Below are 24289 nucleotides of genomic sequence, written 5' to 3'. Positions count from 1 at the left end.
GTTTAGTACTGCTTCTCAATTTCTACCATTTACTTTTCAGACAAATATGTCAAAAGCAGAGATTGCTTAATTCCCATTCCACAAAAGTAAAATTTTGCGCCTTGCAGTTTATAAGTTTTGTAAAATAAATAATAAAAAGAATGGAATTTTAGACCAGCATATTAGCATGTATTTTACATAAACATGCATGCCATCAATTTTTTTTTTTTTTTAATTTGCTTCATCCTACAGCTTAATTACCCATTATGTCAAAATCATAAACCAATTTAATATTTTGCATTATTAACCCGGTTAATTTTTGTTGTTGCTGTTGCTAAAAAGTTTGTTTTTGTTTAATGACACCACTAGAGCACATTGATTAATTAATCATTGGCTATTGGATGTCAAACATTTGGTAATTCTGATACGTATTCATCAGAGGAAACCTGCTACATTTTTCTAATGCAACAAAGGATCTTTTATATCCACCATCCCACAGACAGGCTAGCACATACCACAGCCTTTGATATACCAGTCATGGTGCACTGGCTAATTGCTGTTGCTGTGTTATTGCTGTGTTGTTTGTTTACAAGCCAACAAGATAAGACCTGTATATCTGAGCATAACATTTTGATATGATTTAGTTAGCTGATAATCAGTACTGAAATTTCAACCAATTCCCAACACCAGTATCGCTATTACATCATTTTTATGATTCCTAAAGAAAAGCCAATTTAAAAAAAAAAAAATTCTAAATTACACATCATTACACTGATTACAGAAACCTGAAAATCAATTTTTATTACATCCCAAATAAAAATAACGTTTGTGTAGACATGATAGACATAAACATATACTTGTACATTTAAGTACTGTAATAATTTTTTCTAAAGTTGTTTAATATTTCATGTGTTTTTTGTTTTGTTTTTTAAGGCCATCTTCGAATTGTATCAAGGGGAAGTAGACCTAATTGAAGATTTAAATAATGTCCAAAATGTAAGTAATATACTCTATATTAATTTGAATTATATATTTTTATTTAGTGTTTCTAGCTGTTTATACGGTGCTATAGCCATACATGTACATGTATTGAATACCACACACTGAGGTTGTTTTCTATTCATTAAAAATAGGCTTTTATTTCTGAAATTTAATTTTCAGATTGGTATTGTAACCTAAACAGTAGAAACTGATACACGTATGTCCATCTCATAATGAAGAAAAAAGAAAGTCTAGTTATTAACTATATTAGGCTGTGTAAAATATTTTTGGCTGTTGAAACATTGTTTTATGACAGGTCAAGGTACATAAAAAAAACCCACCCATATATTGATATTGTTTGTGTTATCACGATTCTAGTATTGTGATGTGTTGTTCTGTTTTAGACATATCACAACTCCATGAGGAAGCTACAACTCATGTCGGAAGGGGAGCTAATGCAGATTTTTGGGCCAATCAGCTCATTGATACCAGTACATGAAGGTAAGCGGGATGCTTAATATGTTTTTCAATTTATTAAATTAACAAGTAAAATTAAAAATTAAGAACTGAAATGACTTCTTTTCTTTTTGTTTAAAAATAGATGTAATATATAGAGGATAATAAACGAGTTACCAGTTATTATCAAATTTATATCCTGAGTGAAATAATTATTTCACGAGGGACATAAATTTGATAATAACTGGTACCGAGTTTGTTATTCTATTTATTACCTCAGCTACTTTTTCTCTAGAAGCCTTTATTTTCGACGCACATGCATCAAAGGCCAACCTGTATAGAAACGATGTAAACCACTGCACACTTTTCTGAGAATTGCTATAACTTTATAATTTAATCGCATTCATAAATAATTAAAAAAAAAAAAAAGTGTTCTTTTTTCTGCTACAAAATCTATAAGGAATTGTTGCATTAAAATGACATTTTGTTATAAATTTAACACCAAAGATAGAGAGCCATAAATGCAAACTCTTTAAACTACATGACGTCGTTTTGTGTGTTTGCCAAATCGTGATGACGTCATATTTAGTACCCACAAGGTCATTGGTTTGTGAGCGTCAAATTGTCCAATAGTATTTAGTGTCATTACTTTCTTTCTTTCTTTAACTTATTTTCTTGCTTATATCCAATTAAGGTTCAAGCATACTGTCCTGGGCACGCACACCTCAGCTATCTGGGCTGTCTGTCCTTGACAGTAGGTTAGTGGTTAGTGAGAGAGAAGAGGGTGTAGTGGTCTTACATTGAGTCGTTAAAACTTGCGAACCCTGTACCTACCAGCCTTATGTTCGATGGCTTAACCATGACACCACCAAGGCCAGTCTTTTTATCTTATTGATAAACTTGTTAAAGTTTTGTCCGATGTTTGATTCATTATGGTTAGTACATGTGGAATGTAATGTTAAAGCACCATACCACCATTCACCATGTCATTACTTTGTGCAGCAGCTTAAATATAGTCCAGTGTAGGAAATGATAGCTTTTCATTAAAAACAAAAAACAAAAGTAAAATACCATGCCTTTTCAAATCTTTCTTTGATGAGGGGGTGGGATTTATCTTGGTTGAGTGCTTGGATGAGATGCTTACGTAGCAAGATCGAACCACCTCGGTGGATCCATTCAATAGATTGTTTTTTCTCATTCCAACCAGTAAACCACAACTGGTCAAAGGCTGTCGTATGTGCTTTTGTGTCTGTGCAAAAATACATATAAAAGATCCCTGCATTAGGAAAACTGTAGCAGATTTCCTCTGATGACTACAAGTCAGAGTTACCAAATGTTTGACATCCAGTAGCTGATAATTAATTAATCAATGTGCTTTAGTGGTATCGTTAAACAAAACAAACTTTCTTTTTCTTTTTTGTTCTTTGATAATTACAAGTAGGGTGACTCGTATAATATTTAAATAATTCATTGGTTTGAAATTACTTTTAATTTTTTATGTTGTATGCTGCCATTTATATAATAGCAAAATGAGTAGGTTCTCTAGCTTAAGGGTAAAAAACAATTTAACGACGCGGCTAGAGCATATATTGATTTATTATTCATGAGCTATTAGATATCAGACATTGGTAATATTTTTACTTGTAGTTTTAGAGGAAACCCGCTACGGTACATTTTTCAATATGGCTTAAGGGTAGATAATTTTGTGGTCAACCTATATTGATTTTTTGCATGTTAATTACCAAGCCACTGCTTCCTAGAAATACCAGCCATGTAAGCCTCTGCAATATTATACTATTTTTGACGATATATTCTGACGTGTGCAAAAGTGAATGGTGGTGACAATCTTAATATTTGATGTGAATGATTAGCAATAGCTGAAGATAATAAGATTGGGTGGGTGGGTGTGTGGGGGAGTGTACTAGTGGAATTTAAATACTAAATTATAGAATAAGCATTTACAGTCCGTCCCACGGTGAACACCTTTTTTCATGCTATGGAATTTACTGCAAGTTATTTATTTCTGAGCCGATTGTTTTCTAAATTGGACACAGAATAGTTTAGTTTTTTTTTGTATTTCCAAAACACTTTTACTTTTCTTTTTACGTTGAACAAACCTGAAATTATTTACAAAAAAACATTTGTATAGGAGGATGGGATGGACTATAACTTTCTTTACAGTCATACATGAAAGTGATGCCCAACATCTGACGGACTATAACTTTGTTTACAGCCATACATAAAAGTGATGCCCAGCATCTGCATTATATAATTTATGTTTGTTATTTCAAAATTATTTTTAAACTGACACCAAATTTGTAACCTTGTTTAATGTGAATTTTTCAGATCTAGTTTTACAACTGCAATTCCAAAGGCAGCCAGATGGAACAACTCACGGTATTGGGAGGCAAGTCTTGGAGTGGGTGAGTCTTTGATTTAAACTTCATTCAAACATGTTATTATTATTAATGGATATTATTAACACCAGTGTGTTTTGGGCTACCTTTGGTTCTGTGATGCTGTTTTCTTTTGCACAAAAGTTAAAAAAGTAAAGTTTGTTTTATTTAACGACGCCACTAGAGCACATTGATTTTTTATCTTATCATCGGCTATTGGACGTCAAACATATGGTCATTTTTGACACTGTTTTTAGAGGAAACCCGCTGTCGCCACATAGGCTACTCTTTTTACGACAGGCAGCAAGGGATCTTTTATTTGCGCTTCCCACAGGCAGGATAGCACAAACCATGGCTTTTGTTGAACCAGTTATGGATCACTGGTCAGTGCAAGTGGTTTATCTTTTGCACAAAAAATTCCAGAACACAATCCAAATGTCAAGCAAGTGTATATGTATGTTTTTTCTCCATTTAATTATCAGTTGGGCTGTGTTCCTACACAGAGATACAACATGTGTAGTAATTAATATCAGTTGGGCTGTGTTCCTACACAGAGATACAACATGTGTAGTAATTAATTATCAGTTGGGCTGTGTTCCTACACAGAGATACAACATGTGTAGTAATTAATATCAGTTGGGCTGTGTTCCTACACAGAGATACAACATGTGTAGTAATTAATATCAGTTGGGCTGTGTTCCTACACAGAGATACAACATGTGTAGTAATTAATATCAGTTGGGCTGTGTTCCTACACAGAGATACAACATGTGTAGTAATTAATTATCAGTTGGGCTGTGTTCCTACACAGAGATACAACATGTGTAGTAATTAATATCAGTTGGGCTGTGTTCCTACACAGAGATACAACATGTGTAGTAATTAATATTTTGAATGTTTCCTAATAAGGAACTATTTACAGGGACTGTCCTGAGTTTACAACCATTGTCAAATGTTTTTCTGACTACAGGGTTTTATCATCTATGTTTCTAGACTCCGATAATGGGCACCATTCCCCACCATTCCCCACCATTCTACACCATTTTTATTCCCAATTTTGGAGTAAAAAAATTCCCAGTCTGAACGTAAATCTCATTCACTTGACAAACCTATCCTCCCCAATAACATTTTGTAATGCACAATAGATATATTTATTTGATAAACTCAAGTACATGTGTATGTATATGTATGTATGTATGTATGTATGTATGTATGTATGTATGTATGTATGTATGTATGTATGTATGTATGTATGTATGTATGTATGTATGTATGTGTGTATGTATGTGTGTGTGTATATATATATATATATATATATATATATATATATATATACACACACACACATACATACATACATATACATATACATATATATATGATTACTTTTTTAATTCTAACTTGGCTTAATAAGATGTTTTTGATTGAAACTGAAAATTCCCCATTTTTAGTAAAACGACGCTAAAATTCCCAATTTCAAAGCCATGGGTGTCAAGTCAAATTTTACAAATAAAACCCTGGACTACCAATCTTCGTAGACAACTAAAATTACATATTAAATACATTTTCTTGTTCAGAATACCAATCGCTGTATATCCAATGTCTGTGGTTGTGTGCTAATATTTGTAGCAGTCATTTTTAATTTTACTTCGTAATATATATATATATTTTTATGTACAAAATTATTGGGAAGTAAAATCCGGTTTTGGCTCCTTCAAACATTATGACGACAACAAACACTGTGTTTATACAGATACTGATATTGTACACATGAAATGTATTTAGTTTGTAATAATTGTCATCAACAAGGTCCTGTTAGTCAGAAACATCTTACAATGGATGCAAACTTAGTATGGTACCTTTAAAGGTGATAACATATAAAAGATCCCTTGCTGCATGAGAAAATATGTAGCAGGTCGAGTCAGAATTACCAAATATTTGACATCCAATAGTCGATGATTAATTAATCAATGTGCTCCAGTGGTGTTGTTAAACAAAACAAACTTCTTAAAGGTGGTAACAAACATGATGTTTCAAGAAAAGTTAATTTGGGTATATCAAAAATATCTTTATGCATATGTGGCCATTTACTTGTGAACATATTCAATGAATGTCTTGGCAGCAGTAAGTTATTTAATGTTTTCTTAATTTCTAGATTCCAAAGCTGGAAGACTACGTCTCGTTTTGTGCAAACCAGGTGTTTGGAAAAGCCTTGCTGGATGAGAAGAAATGTGACCCAGCTGTTGATGACTTTTTGGAGCGTTGCCAAGAATCTCCCTTCAGCAGAAAACTCGACTTGTGGAGTCTCTTGGGTAAGAATGACCGGCAGTGAATTTAGAAGGATGCCCAGATAGTGATGTTTTTAAATCATTATTCTCTTCTGCAGTTTTATATCTCTAAATTCTTGATACGAAATGACCAGGGAAGTCATTGTAACGTTTAATTTCATGAAAAAAAAAAAAAGTATTCTTATTTTTGGTGTTTAATTTTAAATATCTTAAAAATCAAATACATTTGAGTTGACTGGGGGGGGGGGGGGGGGGGAGAGAGAAGACACAAATGCATTATCTTTGACATTCTTTCATCTCAAAAGTTTGAATTCTATTTCTTGTGTAGCAGTTTTCTTATCTTTGGTTGTTTGAAATTTCAAATATATTTGCAATCAAATTGACCTAATTTGTCTGGTATTTTATGGTTTGAATTGTGTGTGTTTTTATTATATGTGTGCTACTTTGTGTGAATAATTATTTTTAAAAAGCTTTAATACAGTAAAAAAGAAAAAAAAAAAGAAGTTTATTTTGTTTAATAACACATCTAGAGCACATTAATTTATTAATCATCGGCTATTGGATGTCAAACATCTGGTAATTTTGACATAGTCTTAGAAAGGAATCCCGCTACAGTTTTCCATTAGTAACAAGGGATCTTTTATATGCACTATCCCACAGACAGGACAGTACATACCACGACCTTTGATATACCAGTTGTGGTGCACTGGGTGGAGTGAGAAATAGCTAAATGGGTCCACTGACGGGGATTGATCCCAGACCAACTGCGCATCATGCAAAGGCTTTACCACTGAGCTACGTCCTGCCCCTTTAATACAGAGCCAGAGCAAGAAATACAATATGCATTTCTTTCACAAATGTTAGATAATATATAATTGTTATATTTTGATAAATATCAGATGTGTTATATCACTTGTATAAAATGTGTATTGTAGATGGTGCACGAGGACGGTTTGTGAAGTACCCACTGTTAATCAAGAACATCTTGAAATATGTAAGACTTTCTAGTATATTTTTAATAATCATATTTACACAAGTTTATTCTATATGGGATTGACTTAATCCAATTTTAAAAAACTTTTCTGAAATGCTTGGCAGTTATTTCATGATATTGTCTAACACTGAATGTCTTGACTGATGTTCAGCTCAAACAATCTTTTAAAAACTACATTGATAAATAAAATTATGTTGCAAATGAGGTATTATCTTTCATTTCAATCAGTTAAGTCAAGTCCTTGGCAAGCTGTATGTCGTCTATGAGATGATTAACTGTGGGCTAGAAGATGCTCTTTACTAATACAGTACTTCCACTTTGTAGCATTAGTACAGCTTTCCATTATAAATTTAAAGCATAATACATGTAAGTTAGTGTTTTAATGTGGACTGAGTTAAAATTGTTATGTTGAATTGATTTTAAAATTTTGTTTCAGCTAAATTGCAATACTATTTTTCTTTTTTCACAGACAAGTAAAACTCATGAGGATGCAGCTTATTTAGAAGAAGCTGTAAGTATCATTAACACTTTTGACAAATTGTATTTTAGTGAAAACATGTTTAATCAATAATTGAAAGACAAAAAGTTTGGTTTGTTTAACGACACCACTAGAGTGATAAATCATCTACTACTGAATGTTAAATGTTTGATACCTTCTACATTTTCCCATTAGCAGCAAGGGATTACAGCCTTTGATACTTATTTTGGGCATACTTATTTTGAACAAAGCATTTATCACCTCGACTTTGGTGTAATCTAAAGTCTTGTATTACATCTGTCTGCCATCATGTGATGTTTTGAGTAGCAGGGCTTGCTCTGGCACTTGCCAAATTCGCCAATTGTAAATTTTATTTTAATTTGGCAAAATAATTTCATGAAATAATTGATATTTGTAAAGAAAATAAATGGGTTTGTGCCATTTTAGAAGTTTGATAGATAATTTGGCAAGAGCTAGCCGTGATAAATAGCATTACACTAAGTGTTATCTTTCTAGTTTCAGAAAGTCAGTTGTCGCATGGATGCATTTCTAGTTGCCATTCAGCTACATTTTAATGTTTAATAATTTACAGATCCTAGTTGCAGAGCATCTTGTAGCCCAGGCGGACAAGAGAACTGGAGAAGCAAAATGTCGATACTACCGAGCAAGAATAACATTCCTGTATGATGATCAGGTATGTGATGTTTTTGTGATATGTAAGAATAATTGTGTAATTTGGGAACACTGTTAAAATTTAAATATAGCATGTTAGCAGAGTTGGTAAAAATTGCCTCCCTGAAATATTCCTGAATAAACATACATTTGAACAATTTAAATACCTTTATAGAAAGTTAAAAGTTAAAAATTAATTTATTTGCTTTTCACTGTATGAACATACATTAAGATATTTGTAATCTTGGAACTGTGTATGCAAAGTTCCACCTGCGATTATTTGTCATTGCTTTTTGATTATTAATGAAAGTATGTTTAATTGTTTTTTCAGAATCATGATGACTTGGATGATTCCACAAGTCTCATTTGTAGTGGTGTTCTGAAGAACAACAAAGGAAGTGTGAGTAAACATTTTTATTGTCTTACCTGTGACAGGTGAAAATGGAATGGGTTGCTCTTAAGATTATGACGACATCCTCTGGTGTTTAGACATTTTAAAATAGATTCCTTGTTTGGTACCGTTTTCAAACTATAATTACCAAGTTGTAGAAGCATTCATCATAATTAAAATAATTTTACAAGTCAAAATCATGGTGGTTAAAGAAAGTGGAAAATGTTGCACCTGTTCTGTGTGTAGATTCTGTTTGAGCATGCTAAACAAAAAGCACTGTCTTTTTATCTGTAAAATTGCATATTTAAAATATGCATATTCAATTTTGCTTACCCTGTCTAATCCCACGTTAGAGATATTACTATTCTTATTTTTGTTATTACTTTTCCATACTTTTACAATTGTATGAATTTTTATATTTAGCTCCATTTGTTTCAAACTATACTGATGGAAAGAAATAAGGGAACACATCAATTTGTAGACCAAATTTAATTCACTACTAGTGTAGTCATGTCTGTATTTCAAACCAAGTTGTAATGTGGTATTGAATGTCTGTAGTGTTAAATGTGCTGCCTATATGTTCCCAGTCAACTTCGGACAATATGAATTGATTTTTCATGCAGTCATTATTTCTTGTTGCTATCTGTGTGATCCTTTATTTCTTTCCATCAGTATATTAGTCCTTTTCATCTAAATGCATGTGTATGTCCGAGGTCATTGAAACTCATTGATTTATCGTGGCGTCTATGAATGTTCATCTCAGTACATCTGTAATAATGAGAACAATGACAATTTGTTTTTGTTTTAGAAGCTGCATGTGTTTCTGTTCGACAAGATTGTTGTGGTGACGCGGCTGTCCAGTCATAACGGGAATCGCAGCTACCAGGTGTATCGACAACCCATCCCAGTCAGTGAGCTCGTTGCCGAGGACCTCTTAGATGCCGAAATCAAAATGGGATCATTCAGAAACGCTTTCAGTCAGTCACAAACAAGTAATGACCTTTTTCGTCTACTGTTTTGCCTTGCCTTTATGAAGTAAAAAGGCGAGATGTAGGTATTACTCTTCCGATGGTGGCAGTGGCATCAACTTTTGCATTAAAATCACTGCCCTTGTCTCACCAGGCAAGAACAGAATATCTGTATGAAGAAACGGACATTATTTAAAACCCTTGCATGCTACATAAAACTTGATTATTAATTTCATATCTTTTATGTGACCTCTCAAAACTATAGCTGGCTATCCTGCGTTGCAGTTTTTTAAATGCAAGCTTCTGAAAATTGTAAGAATGGTAGTTTTGCTTACCTGCCACTTTCACCAAACTAATTTTGCATAATCCATCTTTTGTTCTTGTTTTAAATTTAGGATGTCAATCGGCTATGTTATAATAAAATGGGTTACATACATAAATATATGTATTACTCCTACTTTTACTTCCTAGAGGCCTAAAATGTAACTGAATATCTATTTTATCTTGCAGGCAAAAATGTGTTCAGGGTATCGTTCAAGGACTCCATCAAGGGCCAGGCGCACACCTTGATAGCCAACGATGAGCACGACAAGCGACAGTGGCTGCAGTGTTTACGTCAGGTCACAGAGGTCATTCCCGTGGTGTCACACTCACACTCGGACAAGAGAGCTGCGTGATAGCTGTCCATGCTTGACGACCATCGCAGTCCAATCACTAGCAGTGGTCACCTGACGGTCGGTGGTTGTCACCAATACAAGTATCTGTGTAGTTCAGTCTCCTTCAGCATTATTATAGTCCAACGAAATAGACAGTGTGCAATCAGTGGCCAAGCATTTATCCATTGTCACACGAACTGCCTGTAGTGAAGTCTTTACCTCTTTGATGTATCCATAGACAATGCAAGTAGTCACTTCTGTCCCAGTAGGATTGTGATTTAGACGGGTGGCGAAACATACACTGGAGGTACTATGCTATATATTTGATAACTAGTAACCAGTGTTTGTGTTATTCAAGTGATACAAAACTGAAAAGCAGTTGTTATTGGAGGTGGACAGTTCTCCGGTACTTACATGTGCAAAGTGACCTACAACTTGCAGCTATCTGAAACACTGTGTCTTCTGTGTTGATCATTATGTAAAACATTTTCTGTAACTGCATCGACATGGGCAGTAATTGCGGGTTAGTGTGTCTGACCTGTGACACCATTGAATTTTAATAGTGCTTGATGATGTGTTGGGTGAAACTGTCTTCGAAAATAGTTAAAACCATATCAAAAACACAATTTATATTCATATGTAGTCCAATTTGATTTACTTCCCTTATCATCAGTATTTAGTTTAGATTTTATCATGCTTTCAGAAGCAGAAGTAAATAAACAAACACTGCAACCTCTACAGTGGAGTTAACTTTTAGCTCTATAATTTATCTCTGCATTTTTCACCATGTAGACACTAAACTCTGGTTAAAAAATCTTGTGTAAATTAGCCGTAAGAGATTGCAACAAAGAATGTGTTTATTATTTTTACGTTGTTGCTTATTTTACATTGGATATCAATGTATACTTGTTGTTGGAAGGAACACTCCCAACATGTAGAATGAAGTTAGCAGGTAATTCTTGGTTTATCAGTACAACATTAGATACCATAAAAACCACAGATGTAGGAGTTTTTAAATAGAGGATAATAAACGAGTTACCAGTTATCAAATTTTGTCCTGAGTGAAAATTATTTCATGAGGGACATAAATTTGATAATAACTGGTACCGAGTTTGTTATTCTATTTATTACCCCAGCTATATGAAATGCATTAAACTACCATTGTATTACAAGTTTAAGACTGAAACCAGAAAGACGTAAACGCAAATGCTTTAAACTGCGTGACGTCATTGTGTGTGCTTTGCCAAATTGTGGTGACGTCATATTTAGTACCGACAAGGTGATTGGTTTGTTGGCGTCAAATCGTCCAATAGTAGTGTACGTTAAACCAATGCATGATAATTTCTCAAGTGAGAAATTATGATTTTTATTTTCCCCGTTATCAGTGCCTGCTGGGGTAATAATAACATTTATGTAATGTACTTCATTGGACTCCTCACCCCAAACACACACAAATAATTACTAGAGCTAACATTTTGGTGGTGGGAAGGTAATACATAATGAAATAACTATGATTTTATTATAGTTTTGAAAAAAAATGCAGTTGTGTAAATTAATTAAACTATTATTGTTTTGTGAATTTTTTTGTATAGTTTTAAGTTATCAATTGTTTTTCACAAGAGCAATAGTTTATGATATGCAGCAGTAGTGTTTGTGGATTTTTAAAATTTGAACCTCAGATCCCATATGTCCCAGTTTCTATGGTACTAATAAACCTATGAATTTCTGTTGCGTTCAAGACTTCCGAATGAACATATCATGCTTATATGCTGTAACTAATGTTACAGACTTGTGGAAACACAGATACCATGGTGGTGTTGGCAGTTCATATCACATGGAGCATGCTGGGTTTCTGCTGTAATTTTTTTTTTATGACATTGTATTGTTAATGTTTGTTAATGGTTTCAGGCAGCATGGTGCATTTGATATTATTTGTAATTCACATGTGAATTAATGATTACATATATATGTTTCTTTGTATGTAACTGGAGCTGTTTATCTTTGCAATGCTAATCATGTTCACAGCACTAAAATTTTACAGTCGTCCGGTCGTCTGTGAAGACCTAATATTCAGTCCGGCAACTTAAGCACTCACTCTCCTGAACATTTCACAGATTAAATAGGTATCATTTTTTTCGTACAAATTTCTGGTAATATTGTACATATAGCTCTTGGGCCTAATTCACAAAGGTCTCCTGGGCTCTGTTAGACAACAAGTCTTTTAGCATTGCACTGTGAGATTGCAAAGTTGCGAGAGTTTAGTGATTTAGCCCCAGGTGGATAGGGCTTACAATAATAAATAAAATACACTGGTAAGATGCAACTAGAATTAGAGCTCATTTTAGAAAATAGGCAAATAGTATTTGTGTTGATACAAGAATGTTTCAGTTATGTAGAAACTTTTGAAAACTACAGGTAAATAGTTAGAGCTCATCTTACAAAATAGCAAATAGTATTTGAGATTTGTTTTCATTTAGTTACAAACTTTTGAAAACTAAATAGAGCTTATCTTACAAAATAGCAAATAGTATTTGAGATTTGTTTTCATTTAGTTACAAACTTTTGAAAACTGAATAGAGCTTATCTTACAAAATAGCAAATAGTATTTGTGTTAATTTGAGATTTGTTTTCATTTAGTTACAAAGTTTTGAAAACTAGTTAGAGCTTTTTATGTTTCTAAGAAAGTTTTGAATACTAAAAAAGAACACAATTAACAGTGATGAGATAAAGATATATGTATGTAAGAAGACATATAGGCCACCGTTAACAGTGATGAGATAAAGATATATGTATGTAAGAAGACATATAGGCCACCGTTAACAGTGATCAGATAAGGATATATGTATGTAAGAAGACATATAGGCCACCGTTAACAGTGATCAGATAAAGATATATGTATGTAAGAAGACATATAGGCCACCGTTAACAGTGATGAGATAAAGATATATGTATGTAAGAAGACATATAGGCCACCGTTAACAGTGATCAGATAAAGATATATATATGTAAGAAGACATATAGGCCACCGTTAACAGTGATCAGATAAAGATATATGTATGTAAGAAGACATATAAGCCACCGTTAACTCACAGCACAAAGTTATTTTATGCAGAGGTCTAGTACACTTGCTATTTTACATTGTACAGTTTTAATAATATGACATGCAAATTTAAGAAAGGATATTTTGATTTATTTTTTAATCAGCTTTTTAAAAAGATGTTGGGTCCATTCTTGAACATTCCAACTGGCTTTTTTTTTTTAACCGTACAAGCATAAAATTGGGAAAGTATATATTTTAATAATTGTGTATCAAGTTGAAAATGTAGAAATGTTGGTGCATTGTGGCCTCGATATACTGTTATTATTAGTGCCCTACTGATCCAACTGGAGGCGACTATAGGTTTTGTCTCCATCTGTCTGTCTGTCTGTCTGTCTGTACGCTCAGAATGCTTGTTCAGTTAAAAGCCATGATATTTGGTGTTGCAATTTCTATATTGCCAACTTTCCTTTCAGTATTAGTATGTAAACTACAGGGTTTATACTGTTTCTTGACAATTTTGAAATGTTTTTTAAAAATAAAATTGCACTTTAACTGCAAGACATCATGGCATGCATGGTGCGTCCATTTTCTTAAGTACAGATAATTGCACTAAAGAGAATTGTTAACACATTCCTGAATTTAGTCTCACTGACCAGTAGACTGAAACAGAATTTAAGCTGGCTACTTTTTAAAAGCAATTTGGTTAGTAATCTTTGAAAATGTATAGACAAACAAAATACAACAACAGCAAGAAATAAAACCTCATTAAATATACCATTTCTCAGTCGATTTCATTTAGGAGATAACCATATGAAGTTTTTGGATTTGCAGGTGTCTATTTGATCCAGCAAATGATATGTTTGACCGAAGGTGTTAGCCTGAGGTTAAAAATTAAACATTTGCGGGCATCAAATAGGCAATAACACCCACAAATCTAAAACCTCCATATAGTTATGTCCATTGTAAACTGAATAGTTTTTCTACGGAACTAACTGTAGACCCTTGAACCATCAACTTGGCCTGTTCCATTTGCTAATGACATCACTTTCTAATGATGTCATTAGCTTTCCGGGTGTTATTTTAATTTGATCCCAGAAAAAGAATGTAATTAACCAATCACAATACAGAACAAACTCGCCATCAGTTTACAATGTATATTTAACAATTTGGTGAACATTTATGTACGTGTATGTTTTGGTGATTGGACTGGGTTAAAGTGCAATTATTTGAAATGTTGTTTGTTGTACTTGTAGACGTAACAGCTCATTAGTGCTCAGTCTGTTTAACATTGCCTTACTAGATATTAATTTTATCTATCACATTGCTCTACTAGATATCTTTGTTATCATTATTTTCAATCATACCTTGCTCTACTAGGTACCTCTTTATTGCCCTGTTCAATCTACTAGATACCTCCTTAATGTCCTTTTTTAAAATTTATCTGACATTGCTCTACTACATACCTCTTTATTGTTCCTTTTCAATCTATCTCTCATTGCCCTACTAGATACCTCTTTAATGTCCTTTTCAATCTATCTCACATTGCCCTACTAGATACCTCTTTAATGTCCTTTTCAATCTATCTCTCATTGCCCTACTAGATACCTCTTTAATGTCCTTTTCAATCTATCTCTCATTGCTCTACTAGATACCTCTTTAATGTCCTTTTCAATCTTTCTCACATTGCCTTACTAGATCCCTCTTTAATGTCCTTTTCAATCTCTCTCTCATTGCCCTACTAGATACCTCTTTAATGTCCTTTTCAATCTTTCTCTCATTGCTCTACTAGATACCTCTTTAATGTCCTTTTCAATCTTTCTCACATTGCCTTACTAAATCCCTCTTTAATGTCCTTTTCAATCTATCTCACATTGCTCTAGAATATCTTTTATCAACTTTTTAAATGTAACCGACATTACTCTAGTAGATCTCTTTGTATCATCCTTCACTTGGCATTCCACATTTCCTTTCAAACTTTTTAAAGTGCCATTTATTTGTAAATAGTTTAAAATAAGCAGTTTAGTCTACATTTTAATACTAGTCCATATAATCATTTTTGTTTATTATTAGGTTTTCATTGTGATTGAAGACCACATATTTCAATTATTATAAACCTTATTATCTACATTCTGATAGATAGAAATTTTATTATTAGAATGTTGTATTTGTTTAATGCTGATAAGCATTGTATTCCGATAGATATTGTATTTGTATTCAGGCTCATACTATGCAACACTTACACCAAATTCTTGTATTTGTATTTGATCATTAATGATATAGGCAATCATATTATATTTATTGTATTGAATTAAAAACTACTTTGCTTGTTTATGCATAATATTTTCGGTACTATGCTAGTAAGTTGTTTTCTTTTGCTCACTTGTTTAGGAACTCACAGAAAATGTATATGTGTTAGTTAGATTATGTAGATATTAGTGTGTATGAAGATACTGGTGTTCAAAAAACACTTTACAAGGCTTGAAATTGTATTATAGAAAACCAACAAACATATAAATGTCACAATGCACTGTAATACATGCAAAGAGTTTGTAAGGCGGTTTCTAAATTGGTTCTTTTCAAATAGCAACAATATTTATATATGTAATGTTTCTTTTAGATGTCAGTAAACATGTAGTTGTAGTACCATTAGAGGGCTGTTAAAATGTAGTTAGCATATTCCATTGTATGTAAACTACCGTAACAAGCCAAAATACAGGGTGTTCCAGTAATCCAAACCTGTATGGCAAAATACAAATTTTATTCATTATTTATTATTCAAATAGTTTATCATTAGCATCCATATATAATCAGTTGAAGCTCTCATGCTTTGTTAAAGTAATTTTTCCTTCGCTCTCGCAGTACTAGATTGTTTTGGGTTCTTGCGTCATTTGTTTTTTCAAGAAATATAAGATAAATAGAGTATACTACTTAGTGGCTGTTGGATGTCATTATTTTACGAGTTTTAAGACCTATCTTAACACATAAAAGTGAGTTTGATGTTTTTAAACAAGTAAAGCTAAATGTTATGTAACAGATATGAGAAAAGCATTCTGTTTCCAGGGCACAATATTTCACACAAACTGTTCAGTTCATGTGATGGTTATGCAACTTTATAAATTCACATGAACTGCCAATTGTTTTCGTGAAAAATGACAAACTTCAAGATCATCAGAATTTTATTCCCTATGCAAATATAATTTGTGAAATCAAACAATCGGTTACTTGAGTGAAAATCACGTGAACCAAGTTTCGATTACCCAACATTTTGAAATATTGCACCCTGGTCTCTTATATATACTCTTCAAAAGAAGAAACGCAAAACCACATTGTCGTAACATTTGGAGAATTGATTTAATTATTGAATGGTGAGTCCGATAATTACCAAATGTTGCAGGATTGTTCACAATTCACTCTAGTCCATTGTGAGTAAGTGATAGGACACACCACCAAGGTCAAGGTCATCTGGAGTCAATACCGGGTGTGGCCTCCGCGTGTGTTGACAACTGCCTGGCACCGCCTGCCCATTGAAGCAACCAGAGTACGGATGACGTCCCGGGGGATGGTGGCCCACTCGGCCTGCAAGGCTGCTGCCAGCTCGGGCAGGGTCTGGGGCTGTGGTTGTCGCTGTCGGAGGCGTCAGTCCAACTCGTCCCATAGATGCTCATTTGGGTTCAAATCCGGTGATATCGATGGCCAAGGAAGACCATTAATGTTGTTGTTCTGTAGGAAAGCCGTTGTGAGACGTGCTGTGTGAGGCCTGGCGTTGTCATGTTGGAACACTGCGTTGGCGTTGGCCATAACTGGAACGATGTGTGGCCGGAGGATCTGGTCAATGTAGCCCTGTGCATTCAGGTTGCCCTGCACGTGGACCAGGTCAGTTCTGCCAGTGTGTGAGATGGCTGCCCACACCATGACACTACCCCCGCCGAATCTGTCCACTTCCTGCACGCAGTTTGCCGCATAACGTTCACCACGACGCCTATACACGCGACATCTTCCATCATGACGTCGGAGCAGAAATCGGGACTCGTCACTGAACCACACCTGTCTCCATCGCAGATGAGGCCATTGTCGATGAATCTGGCACCACTGCAGTCGAGTCGACGGTGTTGTGGTGTTAAGATGACACCTCGAACTGGACGTCTGGCACGAATTCCTACCTCACGTAGGCGGTTCCGTACGGTCTGGTCGGATATCCTGCGCAAACCTGGTATTGCTGCGCTGTGGAGGTGGCAGTAGTCAATCGTTCCCGAAGGTGGCGTACCCGGATGTAGCGGTCCTGCCCGGGGGTAATGACCCGTTTCGACCGGATCTAGGGAGGTCACGTGTTGATCCATGTTGCTGGTAACGGTCCCACAGTCTGGAGATGGTGCTTGGGACACATATGCCCTGGCAACGGCCGTTCTGGATTCGCCTGCGTCTAGTCGGCCGATGGCATTGTTTCTCTGCGGTTCACTGAGACGTGGCATGTCCTGGATTGTCAACTGTCGGCCAGATACAGAGGCCAGGCAAGCGAACACCCTGCACTTTTATACTGTCGGTGTTCATGTTGCACGTGAAGACAACGCACGTGCAGTGGTGACATGGTTTGCACGTGGCTGCGTTTTTGCGAATATTCACATTTTGGAACTTTATTGTACAGTAGCTGCGTTTTATCGAATGTAACCGTGGGAATGTGTTTGGGACATGCAATGACCTTATATTCACAAAGCATGAACCGGTAGGAAACATAAAATCGGAGTTATAACCCATTTGTACCCTTTTGCGTTTCTTTTTTTGAAGAGTATATTATCAAAAAAATATTAAAAATTAAATAAATTTAAAGGTATTTTCTCACTACAACAACCTTTTCTTTCTCTTGATAAATACTCAGAGCCATCAAGGTCGTTTAGTTTTGAAATATAAAATGGACATACAGTCTACTGTTTAAACCGACTCATGATTACTGAGATGGTCCTGTACATGTATACATGCATATAACCAAGTCGCATTATCCATTGTTCACAAATACACATGTAGTATTTGTGTATGTTTACTGTTGTGCATTATGGACAATCTGAAATTTAGAGAAGGACCAATGTTTGTGACTTTTGTGCCATTTATGTGTATTTTTGTTTATATGTGAAGGTACTGAGTTAAAAATCAGCAGTCATGATATTTTTGTGATTCCAAGTAACTTAATTAATAATGAGTGATGATGTCTATGCAATTTTCATTAACTTTGCTAATTTTTATTACAAATGTTGTTAAATGTTTGTCAGATAATGTTGATGAACAGTGATCATATTAATGGGGTTCCAAAATAGGTGTTTCATGTTACCTGTATTTATAAAACAATAGATTGCTGTTTATTGTCCAATCATGAGGGAACATGTATACATTTATTTTGTACCAAGTTCATAATTCAACATTCTAATGTTTTTACAAGGTGGAATTATTAAATATAAACCCATACAAGCTTTGTTCTGCTTTCTTAGATTAATCCTTTTATTATTTTAGAATGTTTGAATTGATTAGCTACAAATATAAACATTTATAATAAATAAGCTGATGGCATTTTAGCTTCAGTTTAAGGTAGTAGAACTAATGTTTTACTGTCAAATGTCTTAAATGAGAATTTCTGAGTGTGTCATAAACTGAGAACAATGCATATTTTGTAATTGTATGAAGCAACGTCCACTAGTGTCTTGATTGCACATGAAGTTAGTTAAATGTCAAATCTTTTTCCAAATAAAACACATTCTTCTCTTCAATAATTACGATTTCTGTCCGATCCACTAATGGTCCAGCCATCCAGCTCTTGGTATTAGGTTTCTGAATGAAATCACCATTTGATGATGACATTCGTAAATGTTATTTTTACTAAAAATCAAATAATTTGTTTAAAACATTTAACCCTTTTATGGCTTTCGATTTTCGAGCATTAATTTATCGCCAATAAAATGGGTTATATGCAGCTAAAACTACCAATATAAGTTGCCAAATTAAAAAACACAGTAGGGCTATCCCCTAATTTTCACAAGCTTTGAGTCATGGTAGAAAAGAATGCCCTTCACTGAAAGCAGGAAATCACATAACTCATTTAGGGTGTTGAAGTATGCTTGCTTTGTTTTGAATTTGGTTCCACATTGGTGTTCATATACATGTGTATTAAACCAATAGATTTATTTTAATTTTGGTACACATTTACAGCTTATTAAATTACCACTAGACTACATATTTTGGGAATCAATATAATATTGTATTGGCTCAATTAAAAAACCCCAAGCATATTCCGATTTATAGTGTAATTACTAGCATTTAAGTACTACCATTTCGGAGTTATGGCCATTTATACTGACTGTTCCATTTTATTTTTTTTGCTCACTCGATAACTTACATGTACAAGTATGCAGCTTTATTTTACTTTTTGTATAAAGTACATGTCCATTGTATATCTTTTCATTTTGTAGCCTGATATTGTTGGAACCTCTACTACTCTGATTACCTGTATATCTGGAGTTATGCCTCTTGACAGTTTAGATTATTCCACTTTGGTTTCGCTCAATAACTTAATTGTCAACACATTTTTTTTCTTCAGTTTTAGTATAAAAGTACATGTCAGGGTTTAAGGTATGTTTGCAAAATTGCCAAATAAAAAATTAAGTTAAATTTACCAAATATGTATAATAATAAATTTGCCAAAACGTTAATGTGTGAAATTTGCAATATTTAAGGAGCCTTTGTGATAAGATGATTTAAATTTGGCAACACATTTTAACACAAAATTTGCTAAATTACTAATCAAGTCAGTTTTTTTTGGTCAGCGTAAACCATGCATATATCTTGAGTTTCCCTTGGCAAGTTAGATTTCTCTATTTTTAATTAAACTGCTCAATAATCAATAAAGGTCAACAAATTTGTTTTAATTTCGTTACCATAAGATGATGTAGCCTAAAAATTGTATTTTTCAATTACTGTATGTACCACTATGTTATTTCTGCTCATTAATTTTATTGTACATGATGTAGCCTGGGGAAATGTTTAAATTTTCCACATTCATTGTGCTCAGCAACTCCATATGCCTTAGACAAATTTGTTTTTACCTTTGGTCTGTAAGTATATTTTGAGTTTTACAAAGTGTTATTTTGGGACCATAATTCAAAATGCAATGTTTGAAGTCCTGGATAATGTCATATGTATATATAATATACTGCTTGTATACTGCATGATTTGATAAACACTTTTATTGAATACTCATTTCTCTAGCATATTATTAAATTATGTATTGTATATGATGTATATTAGAGAGAGAAAAAATATTCTCTTATGAAAAAAAAGAAAAGAGAATGAATATATTGCAATAAATGTATCTACTTAACAATTGTTCTGCTGTTTTGACATGATTTGGCAAAATATTCACAATTGAATATTGAATCTACTTGCACACATTCCAACCTTTTAGATGCTGAAATTGAGATACATTAATGTTCCGTTTTTAAGGCCGCGATAAATCTACAAGTCTCAGAGACTTTGTTTTGGAGAGTGGGACCATTGAGCTATTTCTTGTTCTAGCCAGTACACCACAACTGATATATCAAAGGCCATGGTATGTGCTATCCTGTCTGTGGGATTGTGCATATAAAAGATCTCTTGCTACTAATGGAAAAACATGTAGCTGGTTTCCTCTCTAAGACTTAACATTACCAAATGTTTGACATCCAATAGCTGATGATTAATAAATCAATGTGCTCTAGTGGTGTTGTTAAACAAAACAAACTTTACTTTAAAAAAAATAAAAAATTGGACACACACACACCCCTGTGATGTATCGTCCAAAGTCTTGGGGCATAGGGCAAGGTTTTGTTTTTGAGAGGAAGAACTTTGAAACAAAATATCAAATACCAGTAAAAATACTTAAACAAATCACATGATGTGGCTGATCACAAGATCCAGGTCAAAATATCAGTGCTAACATATCTGTCCTGCAGCAATGGAATGTCATGAGTTCAATTAAATTTAGGACATGGTAGAATAATTATGGATTCATCTGAATGACTGTTGAATAACCATTCACATAATTCTTAAAAGTGCAATTAAAAAGAACTAAGAATAAGTAATACAGGGTCTTCTGCTAGACTAAAGAGAACCGTATTCATATTATCTAGCGATAAGCCTCTGTTTGCTATTAATTTACTATAGGCTATGTTTGTCTTCTGCTAGACTAAAGAGGGCCATTATTCATATTATCTGATGATAGCCCGTTTGCTATTAGTTTACTATAGGCTATGTTTGCCATTATGCAAAGAAAGAAAGAAAGAATTTTTTTATTTAACAACGCACTCAACACATTTTATTTACGGTTATATGGCGTCAGACATATGGTTAAGGACCACACAGATTTTGAGAGGAAACCCGCTGTCGCCACTACATGGGCTACTCTTTTCTGATTAGCAGCAAGGGATCTTTTATGTGCACTTTCCACAGGCAGGATAGCACAAACCATGGCCTTTGTTGAACCAGTTATGGATCACTGGTCGGTGCAAGTGGTTTACACCTACCCATTGAGCCTTGCGGAGCACTCACTCAGGGTTTGGAGTCTGTATCTGGATTAAAAATCCCATGCCTCGACTGGGATCCGAACCCAGTACCTACCAGCCTGTAGACCGATGGCCTAACCACGACGCCACCGAGGCCGGTCCATTATGCAAAGAGTTTTGGTGTTTGTTTCTAAAACAGTAGTAAAATCCTTTTTAGTCCGTCATGAAAAGTCTCGGTGTTTTCAGAGATGTATTGTGACCTTTCGTATTATGTGGATGCTTCCTTCATATAGGATGGTTTTGAAGAAGATCGCGGGAGGAAACGTAACTGTATTTCCTAGGGGTTGGTAGTACAAAATGCAATTTAAAAAAAAAAAAAAAAAAAAAATTGAAAGGAAGTTTATCAGAACAATTTTAATATAAAATATGCAGTCTGGGGGCAAAAAACCCTGAACATTTAAAGATGTGTGAAATATTGCACAATAAGTACTGACATTTTGGGTAATGGGAACTTTTCCCCATGAGTATACGATTGATCATAGACAATGGACACAAAAAAATTGTGAAAAGTAGTAAGTTAGTTTGAGTTTTTCTTCAATATATACTACTCAAAAGAATTTAAGGGTCAGACGATATTTTCGACATTATTTTCTGAATGTCAATTATATTAGCTAGACCATAATGTCACGCATGGTATTGTTCCATTTTGACGAAAGTGGGTCTAAGCAACCCATAAATGAATTAAAATCCACTGTCATTGACACTGTCGACTAGTTCTAATGGCGAAAACATGCTTACATTTGCACGTAAATTAGGGCGAAAGCGAAAGGTCTGCTAAGTGCCCATAACTTGCTTTTTCACAAAGCGCTTCATTTGCACGCTTTGCATGTGTATTCCATGTTCCCAATGCTGAATTTCCGTATAATTGGAGCTTGCGTTCGTGTACGGTGCACACTCCAAATTCGACAATGGTACGACGTCAACTGACTATCGAAGATCGAGGAAGGGCTATTGCTTGGCTTCAGGATGGCAATACGCAAAGAAATGTTGCTCTGAGACTGTAGCAACGGTACCAAGGAATGAATTCTGTTCGAAATCGTCCACGTTCGGGAAGACCCCGAAGCACTACAAATAGAGAGGACCGCTACATCACCAATATGGCTCTACGTCAACGCACAACCACTGCACGCCGATTACGTGACAATCTGCGGACTGCGACTGGAACTCGGAGTGTTTGATCAAACCATACACAATCGTCTGAGAGCCAATAATCTACGCTGCCGTCGCCAGGCTGTTCGACCACCACTCCTACCACGTCACAGAACAGCCAGACGTCACTGGTGCACACTTCATCTGCGGTGGCAACGTGTTCAGTGGGGTCGAGTGATGTTCACTGATGAGTCCAGGTTTAGTTTCCAGTTCAACGACGGTCGGGTTCGTGTCTACAGACGTCCTGGGGAGCGCTTCGCTGACGTTAACGTTAGACAATGTCACCGGTTCGGTGGTGGCAGCGTCATGGTGTGGGGCAGCATCTCTATCCACTACAGGACCCCCCTCTATGTGGTGGATGGCAATCTGAATGGAATCCGCTATCTGAATGAGATTATCCGGCTGTTGGTTCTCCCAGGCCTTCAGCAGATTGGCGGCGGGGCAGTTCTGCAGGATGACAATGCCAGACCCCACCGCGCCAGGGTGGTAACGGACTTTCTCAGACAACAAGGTATCGCCAGGATGGATTGGCCAGCATATTCGCCTGACTTGGCCCCAATAGAGCACGCCTGGGACGAATTAGGCAGGAGAGTTCGGGATAACCATCCCCTCCGGCCAACCTTCATGATCTGGGTCAACTTCTTATGGCAGAGTGGCAGGCCATTCCCCAAGAGTTCTTCAGACGTCTGATCAACAGCATGAGGCAACGATGTGTCGAGTGTATTCGCGCCAGGGGTGGATTCACACACTCTGAAACTTATTTGGTTATAAATTTTTGACCCTTAAATTCTTTTGAGTAGTATATACAAAGAATGTTCTATGCCATATGACCACATATGATGAAGTCTTATAGTCAACATTTAATTTTAGATTTTGCTGAATTAAAAAAGGTTCTTTCTTACACACCCGTTGGTGAGAACAGCATGCATTATTTTTGGTAACACATAGTTGTTAACACACAATTTCAAGACACGACTGGCAGTGAAAAACTACATGATGGAAATCGATTAGACTGTGAAGTATAAATAACCTGACATTCATGTGTCTGTGACACGTACGTCGGCTACAAGTGCAATGGCTGTAAATAACTTAGAAATGTAAGAAATAGAATAATACACTCGTGTCCGTTAGATGCCATTTATCTCATAACTCGTTTAAAAACGTATAAAACTCGCTTTTGCTCGTTAGATACATTTTAAAACAACTCGTTGTGAGATAAATGGTATCTAACGGCCACTCATGTATTATTCTCCATATATAAA

At 34.9% G+C, this 24289-nt stretch overlaps 1 protein-coding gene across 1 annotated transcript in view; it reads left to right on the top strand.

Moving 5' to 3' along the window:
• The window catches only part of LOC121392498 (rho guanine nucleotide exchange factor 3-like), a 37368-nt gene extending 26005 nt beyond the window's left edge, over positions 1-11363 (top strand). Inside the window, exons 6-15 of the mRNA XM_041523690.1 lie at positions 913-975; positions 1365-1461; positions 3763-3839; positions 5968-6124; positions 7036-7094; positions 7564-7605; positions 8165-8266; positions 8576-8644; positions 9444-9627; positions 10114-11363. Coding sequence (XP_041379624.1) covers positions 913-975; positions 1365-1461; positions 3763-3839; positions 5968-6124; positions 7036-7094; positions 7564-7605; positions 8165-8266; positions 8576-8644; positions 9444-9627; positions 10114-10280 — 1017 coding nt within the window. The 3' untranslated portion in view covers positions 10281-11363. The remainder of the gene's footprint in view (positions 1-912; positions 976-1364; positions 1462-3762; positions 3840-5967; positions 6125-7035; positions 7095-7563; positions 7606-8164; positions 8267-8575; positions 8645-9443; positions 9628-10113) is intronic.
• The last annotated feature ends 12926 nt before the right edge of the window (positions 11364-24289 follow it).

This window comes from Gigantopelta aegis, chromosome 3 (genome assembly GCF_016097555.1).
Source record: "Gigantopelta aegis isolate Gae_Host chromosome 3, Gae_host_genome, whole genome shotgun sequence".
NCBI classification, from domain to species: domain Eukaryota; kingdom Metazoa; phylum Mollusca; class Gastropoda; order Neomphalida; family Peltospiridae; genus Gigantopelta; species Gigantopelta aegis.
Note: the sequence above shows the minus strand (reverse complement) of the source record. Positions and strands in the feature narration are given on the sequence as shown.